Raw genomic sequence first — 10,506 nt, forward strand, 5'->3', positions numbered from 1 at the left:
ATTTTGGAAATCACTGATTATCTTGCTTTTTTCCTGAAAATATTTTTACTCTCTTACACTGAAAATGCATACTACAGAATCTTGATACCTACTGAGGCTGTCAGTGCCTGTGTTCAGTTCTGAAGCTGCCCTTTGTCTCAGATATGGATGCCTCAAAAAGTCCCTTGCTTCAACATCAGTTCTCAGTGGCCCGTCTGGCTGAAGAGTTTTTCTGGGTTGGTGGCAGCATCGTAGCTCCTCCGAGATGGAAAATCGGCCGTGTTGGTAAGATGCAGGCTGAACACCTGCCACTTAGTTGAGCAAGATTGTAGAATCTTGAGAGCTTTCACGTTTAAATCTTATTTAGTGACAAGTTGGTCTAGCAGTAGCGTGGGGGAGCAGAAAAAGAAGGAAAAACCTGAGACACAGCCCTACTCCTATGTTGTTTTGCATCGTTGCTAGTACAAGTATTTGGTCTTTAAGGACCTCTCTGTTACAATTTCATTACAGATTTCTTTACACTCTTCTGGAAAAGCAAATGCAAAGTTGACACATGCAGACCTATTGAAGTTTTCAGTTACATTAATAGAATGTATCTCCCTCTGCAAACCCACAGTAAGGTAGACTTGCTGTCTCCCAGAATTTGTAGACCTCTTAACTCTTTGATTTTTCATGTAGTTTTTGTAGTTTGCAGTTGTTGCAATGAGCATTTAGAGGCATCTCTGTTCTCTTCTTCCATACTAGGTCACTGGACTCTTGAGAAACTGATTTCTGAATACTGATACACAATTGCAAATTACTAAACTTCACTAGCTATCTGAGAAGGGTCCCTTCTTGCTTCATAGCAGCCTGTTAAATAGGTAATAAGCCCAGCAAACCTAGTTGGAAATGGCTGTTTCATGCTCTAGTAAATACATTTTAATAGCAGCCTTCTTGAGCCACCCATGTGGTGGGTGTTTCTCAGTGAGGAAATCTGCAGTGGCCTTGACCAGAACCATCTGTTGCCTTAGAACTACTATTTTGTTCTACTCATCTGTCAGCTTCACCAATCAAAGATTATTTTTAATATTTTTTTTAGCAAGACATATAGAGGCATAGCTTAGAAACTAATGGGAATTCTTTCAGAGATCCAGGAATGCCATCCTGCTCTGCTTCTGGGTTTCCCTATATCCAGATGGCTGCTGGAGTCTCAGCTGAGAGATGGAGAACTGACAGACTCACCTTGAATTAAGCACCCTAATTTCCACTGGATTAAGAGCATCTCTTCTCTCATTAACATCTCTATTGATTAGAGGTTATGCACTTTAAGGAGGGAATCAGTCTTCCATTATCTCTTGTACACAGCAAACACTGTCCCAACCATTGCTGGCAGAGTTATACAGGAATTTTCTTTTTCAAAGATAGGTTATGACATTTTTTGCCAGTGAAAAGAACAGCAGAGAGCCCTGAAATTTAGTGAGGCTTGAATCAGAGCGAATAAGGGGGAGAATGTTCTTGCACTAGTAATAAGATGCTTGGTTTATAAGGTGGAAAAGACCTGCTCACAAGGCTCTAGGAATGCAGTATGAAACAAATCAAGATTGAAGCTGGATGGTGTCTAGTTTTTAATTGGGCCCTGACTTAGTGATGTGAATCAGCCTGCTGTATCTGATCTCTGAACACTGTAAACAGGTTAACTCTTGATCAGGCCGCTCACTGCATGAAAATGCCTCCTTTTCTGCATCCTGTGGGCTTTGGTTCTGGTTTGGGAGTTTTCTCTGTGTGTGTGAAGCAAAATCCACCCAGTAAGAACAGTCTGGTTTCTATGTCAGAAAAACTGAACCAGTATCTGCCTCAATTAATTAATGCTGTAACAAAAAGGCTGTACTTAAAAAATGTAATAATACAGAATAAAGAGATATAAAGATGGTTTGCCTCCCTATGAACCACCGGATGCTAAATTCTGTATGTAATAGAGGTTGGTTTTAATAGCAATTATATTCATAAGGCAATGTGTGACGTAGGAATTGCTACTGGTATCCATTAGCATAGATGCCTGTATAAAGAGCAGAACCAGGCTACTGTAGCCAACAGTTCATGTTAAAGTTTCTGTGATTACTTGAGTAAATGCCTTAAGGCTCAGGAGTGACATTCAGGGAGCCTTTATAAGATGAGTGGTGTGCTGAGCTGTCATGGCTCACTGAAATCAGTGGTACAGTTCATACACAGAGGTTTCTGAATATCTTCCAAGTCCAAGGCTTTTCAGCTGAACAGAATTCCCACCACTCGGTAGTGGATATCTTATATATATACATATTTTATATGATTTTGTATTATTATAACACAATATTGATTTTAAGAAGACTTTCTGCATCCTCTCTAAACTGAAACTGATATTCATGGCTGGAATAATTGGAGCCATTCAGTTCTTTGGTTTACCTATTGATGAGCCACTTATAGCTGCAAAACTATTTCTAGCAAGACTTCTAAAAATTGTGTAATTGTCTTCAATGGATTTGCAGAGCTGAATGTATGACACGTGTGGGGGTGCTCTGTTTGCATCTTGGGAAGCTGCTTTGGTTTTGAAGGGAACAGCTTTCCCCACAGTCCATGTGTACTAGAGGGGTTTCTCCAGCCTCACAAAGGTTTTGCATCTTCTGTAGGCCCTGAAGAGAAATAAACCTCTGAAATCTATTTTCCTCTCCTTGTTGTGTTTAGAAGAGGGTTGTTTTGAAGCATACAGTCAGGGTGCACCTTGCCAGACCTGCCACCAGGGCAGAACTCAGCAGAGCTGTCCTACCAGCCTTCGGGCATTTCTGAAGGGCCTGGCCTGGCCCAAAGCTGTGCAGCAGAACCTGGGGCTGGGTTGAACTGTGGACATCAGTCCTTTGACAAAGCCAGTCCATGTATAAAAATAGACAATGACTCAATCCTTCTAACTTCTTTTCATCCTCACATGCTAAAATACTCCCACTCCTTCACACATTTGCATCAAACCCAGAAACTCCTAAAAGACAATAATGCTACTGAGCCGTAAGTAATTAATTAACAGACATTACAGCATCTTTCTAACAATAAGAATGAAATTGGACTTCCTTTTTACTTGTATTAGGCCAAATTGTAGGGATTTATTTGTGTAGTTTTTTTACTTATTGTTACTTTAAACCTGTTTATAGTAACTGTAAATGTTACTATGAACTATGAAAAAAACACTTTGAGTCTTTTTTCTGTGTCAGTCTAGTGTGACTTTGTAAGAACACGAGAATGGTAAGTGTTCTGTGTTTCCTGCTCTGCTATGACATTGCTTTTTGCCTTGTGGAATGATGTTAAGTGTAAGCTTTCCATTGTTATTATTTCACAGTGAATTTGTCCTTATCATTTTTTCTGAACTGTAAAGAAAAAGGATATTGAAAAGATTGCAGTGTCTGGGAAATGGTCAAGCCAAGTTTGAAACCACTTTGGATCTGATGTTGCAGGGAGTTCCAGTAATGCTTCTGAGCTGTAGCAGAACATTTGCTTTTATGGCTAATACCTGTTGTTTGAATTGATTTCGTATAAGGGCATCTGTGACTGAAGCCAAGGGATCAGCTTTAAGAAATAAAATATTACATGAGGGATTATCTTTTTCTTAATTTAGCACCTTCTCTCCATAAATAATTTATTAATATAAGCAATGTACTCTACAGATTGTGGCTTTAAATTTAAATTTTCTTATATAATTAGTGAGTTACTTTCAAATTAATGTATTTTGTAGAACTTTCTTATTCTGAGTAAATTAACTGAGTTTTTCTGAATACAACCCCTACAGCACAGGAATGTCAATTATTTTTTCCATTTCTTTTTACTCTACATTGCTTCTTCTGGTTGTTTTTGCTTTTTCCTGAGAGGTAGACTTGAATCACCCAAAGGAATTGTGTTGGTTTTGATCCATTTTGGAATGCATGGAAGGAGTGTTTCATCTGTAATCTGTATGTAGAGATTGATAAAAGAGCAGCCTGACCTCAGAATTTCCTTGTATTTATTTATAAAGCCGTACTCACTGGAATATGTATTAGTTTTCATTCCTCCATCTAGAATCTGAGTAGTTTACACTTCTCATCTCTAGGTCTCCAAAAAAAAATAATATATATATAGGACATGGTCATAGTTTTAATTTTCTTTAATAGACCAGGCAGAATAGCCACAGGAGCATGAAGTCACAGGCTATGCTGGGAGACCTGACTGATATAACTTTTTCTGTCTTCAGTGGAAAAATGTATGAGTTCCATGCAAGCTGGTACCCAAATGATCAAACTCCGTGGCAGTTCCAAGGGGCTGGTCCGCTTCTACTACTTGGATGAGCACAAGTCCTGTATTCGCTGGAGACCCTCTCGGAAGAATGAGAAGGCCAAAAGTGAGTGTCAAGCACAGAACCTTTCCTCTGATTCCTCCTAGAGTCTTGTTCTCTTATAAACAAACAAGCATGAAAGATTTGACTGGCTCACAGGTGACCAAGAAGAATGTTTTACTTGAATTTGAAGGGCAGTAAATGATGTTATGATGAATAGTTGATGAAGATAAAGTTGCTGTTGTTAGCTGTGCAGGTTGCAGTAGTGTAGTATCTTGTAAATGAGATGCAGGCAAAACCTGTGTGAATTGGGGACCTGCTACGTCAGCTTTGGGCCTTTTCTCTGCAGGATTTCTCTTCAGGATAAATGCATGCTGTCTGGCCTAGGGCATGGACACAGTCGTTACTGAACTACATGCTTTTGTCATTTTAGTCTCCATCGACTCCATTCAGGAGGTGTGTGAGGGGAAGCAGTCAGAAATCTTCCAGCGCTATGCTGATGGCAGCTTTGATCCCAACTGCTGCTTCAGCATCTACTATGGAGACCATATGGAATCTCTTGACCTGGTATCTTCCAATGGAGATGAAGCACGCACCTGGATCACAGGACTGAAATATCTGATGGCAGGGATCAGTGATGAAGACAGCCTCTCAAAACGACAGAGGACCAGAGACCAATATCCTTTTTATACTATCTGGGAGTATTTCCCAGTGGTGGGGAGCTGCTAATGGCAGAGAGATGCCTTTAAATATTTATTTTGCTAAAAGTAAGCACTGGGCTCAAAGCTTCAAAGCAGTTCCCATTGTATTCCCTGTTGCCAGAGAGAGGAGTCTTTGGAGAGGATTGTTCTGGGTAAGGTTTGGAGATGAATGACTGGAGTGAACAGAAAAACATGTGGGTATATTCCTTCATCTGTCACTCCCTGTGTAAAGCCATCCATTTCAGTTGGAATACAGGACAAAGGATGATGCAGCACTGCAGTTCTCTCGCAAGTTCCTTCTCCTGTGCTCTGGGATGGGTAAAGCAGTGTGTGATGCATTTTGAGCATTGCAAGTCCAGTTCTTGCTGGAATAACATGAGTAGAGTTATATAATGTATTACCTTGAACTTTCTTTCGTCCCCAGTCTCATATCCAGTATTTCCTAACATGAAAAAACATCATATATATATAATGTTCAGTAATATCCTGTAGTATTCCATGTTGTTCCTTAACTCCTGTTCAATGTGGTTGAAGCAGACATTTGATGAGGCAGATAAAAATGGTGATGGCAGCCTGAGTATTAGTGAAGTGCTCCAGCTAATGCACAAACTGAATGTGAACCTACCCCGACAAAAAGTCAAGCAAATGTTTAAGGTAAGGAATGAAAAGGTGTTGTTTTCTAAAAGAACAAGGATTGAGCTGCTGGAGATTTAACATGAAATTTAGTAGGAGAGATTGTAAATGCTTCAGCAGCTGTTTTGTTTCCACTCTACTGAGAGATACTACACAGTCCATTTGGTAAATTGAAGAGAGCTCCAGAGACACATCATAAATAAATTGTTATTCATAGAAAAAACCTTTACACCAGGTTTCTTCTGGTGTTACATAACAGAAACACAGTATAAAGATTGCTTTTTTTTGCTGTTCTTGAACTGAAACTTAGTCATGTTTCCTTCTCCAATTATGTTCTCTCTGATGAATATTATCTAGTAGAGTATCCAATATTTTCTAATAACTGGTACTAATAAAGGGTCCAGCGTGCAAAACTGGATGTCTCATGGTTTTTGCACTGCTAAGAGTAGTTTGATATTGACTCACTTTATTGGGCAACTGAACTACAGAGGTGTGTATGCTTTGGGACTCAGAGTCTGTTGTGGGAAGGATCTAAGCAGAAGTGGAATCAATAGTTTTCAGCATAGTTGAATCATAGTTTGCAGCATCTTTCACACAAAGATCTGTGGCAAGGCAAAGGTGATTCTGATTCCTGATGTACTGACTGAACCATCTTTAATTCTAAGCATTTACTGAGGTTGTACAGCTCCTGGGCAGTTTGCAATCAATTTAAGACTGATTTAAGATTTCTTACAGCTCATGTCTTCATTTTCCAGAACTACTTCTCTTGTTTTGGCAATTTTTCCTGGTTTGATAAGGTACTTACAGGATGAAACTTCCTGGATGCCTATTTTTTGCTGTTGCAGTCCTTTTGGACTGCAAAAATTCCATTTTTATTTTTAATCTTTCTTTCAATGCACTGGGACAAGAACATTAGAAACCTTTAGCCCTGCGAAATAGAAACCTGAAATCACATCAGGGTCTGAAACTACTGAAGTGTGAGACTGGAAAAGAGACAGAATAGCGAGGTCTGTCAAGATTAAAGAGTAAGGAGCAAGTACAGGGTGTCCCTTGGGAACAAGGGAAGAGGAGGCTGTTTGTGTATGTTTTTAAACATCTCAGTTGGGTGCAGTAGAAGAAATTGCAGTTTATGGCAGTACTTAGTTCTTGGGCAGAGAACTGAATTCATGTCAGTTTGGCAGGACAGAAGTCCTTCGGAAAGGCCGCTCAGTGCTGCTGTCCATGGTTGTGAGAGATTAGATATCAGGGCTTTTCCCAACTGTCAGAAGTGCACACTTACGGCAGTACTTGCAGGATATTCAGTGGAAAATTTGAAGATCAGGTAAAAACTTGCCTGTTTTTTGTTTTTTTTTTTAATTTTGTAGTCCAAAATGTGCTTAAACATGTCTACAGTAAGGGAGAGGAAAGCACTTTGCTGACAACTTTGCACTGCGTGCAAACAGTAATATTGCTGATTCCACTGAGGGTGGTTTGGATCACAGGCCCAAACAAGTAAAGAACCAAAAAATCATACGTGTTGTAGGGGTAGATATACCATCTAAGAGGTTCGAAGAGGAACAAGCATCAGCACGATGATTCAATCTGTTCTAGTAGGCCATGGGATGAGTAGCCCTGTCAGGCAGTTTCAACCTGTCAATGTTGCTTTGTTCTCATGCAGGAGTTTGTTTAAAGTTAGTTCAGGCTGTTGCTGGGCAGTTGGGTGTCTCATTGCCTTGTGCTGCAGGAGGCTGACACAGATGATCAGCAGGGCACGTTGGATTTCGAGGAGTTCTGCGCCTTTTATAAGATGATGTCAACACGACGTGATTTGTACCTGCTGATGCTCACCTACAGCAACCACAAGGACTACCTAGATACAGATGACCTGAGGCGCTTCCTAGAGACTGAACAGAAGGTAGGCCCAAGCCAGGAAGGCTCCCAGTCTGTTGAGGATGCGTTGCCTTTGAAAAGGAGTGGGAGCTTTGTTGTCATCCATGTGGAAAACGGACTTTTACTCCTATCCCAAATAGCCCTTGGTCAGAAGAAGTTTGGCTCTTTCTGATATATGGCAGACCAGTAAATGGTGAGGCATCTTATTATCTGTGCCATGAGGACATTCATCCATTGCAACAGGTAACCTGGAGGTTTTGAGGACCAGACTAGGTAATGCCTGAAGCAAAGTGGTGTGACCTTGTAGTTGAGCCTCCCTTGAGGAGGGTTTTAGGCTAGATAACTTCCTGAGGTTACTGAATGATCCTATGATCTTTCATCTAGATACTTGTGGAGGATTCTGAAATGAGGAAGAATAATTAGGCAGCAAGATGCAGTCATGCAGAAGCAAATGCATTGACTTGTCTATACCATTTTCCTCTCACAGTCTTTTGAACCTGCATGCCTGTAAATTGTAAATCCCCATCAGTTTAAAATGTCTAGGAAATGAATGAATAAAAAAGCCACCTCTCTGGCAGTTATCCTTTTAGATAAGTGGGTTATGTTTCCATTTCATTGGTCAATTGATCCTCCAGATGGAGAGAGGAAAATGAACACTTGCCACAGGACACAAATCAGCTCAGCTAATCACTGGTGTGGACAACTCATGTCTGTGGGGCTTCTCTCCCCTCCCTAGTGCTTCCCTTTCCCATACAATACAAACAGGGAAAACAACTGTTCATTCTGCACATTTGAAGCTGTACCACAAAAACCTGCTGATGTTCCAGAGCTTTATCTTTTGAACCCAGCAAACCTATAATGTATGGGCAAATAAAGAGTTAGGGTTTTTTAATTCCTCTTCTTCACTTTCATTTACTAGGTTTTATATTACCCCCAGAAAAGGCATTGATCTGGTAGCAGATAAGCTGGTGGTTTCATTTCCCCCTCAGCAAATATTCCATGTTGCCAAAACAATCATCAACTTGGTCACTTCATTGGCAGTCCCCTTGAGCCACAGGGACTGTATTTTCATGTGTTATGTGCAGCATCTAATGGAAAGAATTTGCTGGACCACTCAGAATAGTAACATTAAATAAGAGCCTGGGTAATAATTGGAGGATAAATGAACAGTAAATAACATGAAAATTAAATAATAGTATTAAAATTGAACTATGAAAACATGCAAGGTAATAAAAGCTACAGCTTACCACAGATGGTCCTTTTTTATAAATGACAACCTCTACATGCATATCTCTCCCTTTGTACTCTTTCCTTTCTCAGTTGAGAATGCAAAGCAACCTTGAAGTTAGTAGATTTTCTCAAGGAGCTTTCTGAGAGCATGTTTTCCTGATTCTCTGTTACCCTGCTAGTAAATGATTTTTCTGTCTGCTGAATCAAGATGAACCATTTCTTGTTTTACTTTAAAGTAAAAACCCTTTGATAATGCAAACTAATCCTTTAATCCTACATGAGAAGAAATCCTATTGGTTTGTGACAAAGCTTGTTTTGTTTGGATGCTCTTTGTGCCTAATAACACTCTAACCAGATTTGACCTACAAAGCAGAACTGTCTTTATTGGCTGTGATCAGGCAGCTGCCAATAGGACAGAAACTTTTCACAAAACAGTCTGGTGTTGATCTGACCTGACACTGATTGACAGGAGTGAGAATCTCACTGGGTAACTGGAAATCCTTAGTACCACTATGAATAATTTGCCCAGTTGTTCCACTGTTTACGAAGAAAAGAACTAGGAGAAGCTGTGAGTTTTAGTAAAATCTGCATTTTTGCTGTGTTCACAGATGACAAATGTGACTAAAGAGCACTGCCTGGAAATCATCAGCAAGTTTGAACCATGCCTGGAGAACAAGAAGGAGGGAGCTCTGGGGATTGATGGTAAGCTGGCTGCTGTAGCTTTTGTAGGAAAGAGAAAACTCTTTAAAAGCTTTTGAGAACCTTGCATTTGTTTATATAATATATAGTCACAGAATATTGTCATGTTGTATAGAATATGCTTCTCAGTAGCTGGGTTTTTTTCTGATATCTATTTTTTGCTGAACCTAAGGGAACATTGGTACTCTTTGGAGGATTTTTAAAGGTACATGACATGATGAAGCAATAGTCATTGAAGGTCAACTGGAGCTGTATGTATGTTTGTGCTTTTGGTAACTACAGTAGAATTTAGCTGGATCATTCATGCAGGTATTTTTGGAAGTCCGTTAAGTTCTAAAGAGAGGAGTGATCTGATACAAACGTGAAGTGGGATGATGGATTAAATTTGTCTAGGAGCATACTTTCACAACCTCTGCTCCTAGAGCCCTTGTTTTTTTTCCAAGAAATTATGTTTGCTTAGAAAGGATTCAGGTATTTTCTACTTTCAAACTAAATTTTCAGTTTCTTTCAAAGCTTTTACTAATGTTAAGTGACTGTACCAGTTGACATATTCATGTTTTTATTTTCTGGTGCTTTACAGTCAGTGGCAGTCCCATAAATAATGAATCAGGTTAATTCTCTTGCCTTCCTCATAGCTAGAAAAGTCAGACTAGGAATTTCAAACAATTTTAGCTTTTCATACAGGAAAGGAAAGCATTTTGAAAACTGGGCTGATCTATAAAATTGCCTTGTCTAAGAAGAGATGATAAAACAGTTGAGAATTTATGGGTTAGGATTGGAGAGCAGTGCAACATGGGTGGCATTCTGCTGGGCATCTGCTACAGACCTTCTGGTCAGGAGGAAACAGAAGATGAGGTAATTTTGAGATAAGTAAAAAAAGCTTCACATTAGCAGGCTCTGCTCCTTGTGGGAGACTTCAGCCACTCTGGTATCTTGCTGAAAGTGCAACAGAACAGAAACTATCTACTCTAGAGCTGTGAATTTTTCATGCTATCTTCTCTGACTTGGTTACTCTTTTGGTTTTATTCTAGTTGTATTACTGGTTTGCTACTTGGTCATGATATGTGCCTCAAGAGACTCAGTTATTAG

General features: G+C 39.7%; 1 protein-coding gene across 1 annotated transcript in view; it reads left to right on the forward strand.

Moving 5' to 3' along the window:
- The first annotated feature begins 218 nt into the window (after positions 1-218).
- The window catches only part of PLCH2 (phospholipase C, eta 2), a 31,531-nt gene continuing 21,243 nt past the window's right edge, over positions 219-10,506 (forward strand). Inside the window, exons 1-6 of the mRNA XM_010005278.1 lie at positions 219-264; positions 4,205-4,351; positions 4,719-4,962; positions 5,511-5,640; positions 7,343-7,513; positions 9,327-9,420. Of these exons, the coding sequence (XP_010003580.1) occupies positions 4,216-4,351; positions 4,719-4,962; positions 5,511-5,640; positions 7,343-7,513; positions 9,327-9,420 (775 nt within the window). The 5' untranslated portion in view covers positions 219-264; positions 4,205-4,215. The remainder of the gene's footprint in view (positions 265-4,204; positions 4,352-4,718; positions 4,963-5,510; positions 5,641-7,342; positions 7,514-9,326; positions 9,421-10,506) is intronic.

Source organism: Chaetura pelagica, unplaced genomic scaffold, assembly GCF_000747805.2.
Source record: "Chaetura pelagica isolate M959 unplaced genomic scaffold, ChaPel_1.0 scaffold159, whole genome shotgun sequence".
In the NCBI taxonomy this organism is placed as follows: domain Eukaryota; kingdom Metazoa; phylum Chordata; class Aves; order Apodiformes; family Apodidae; genus Chaetura; species Chaetura pelagica.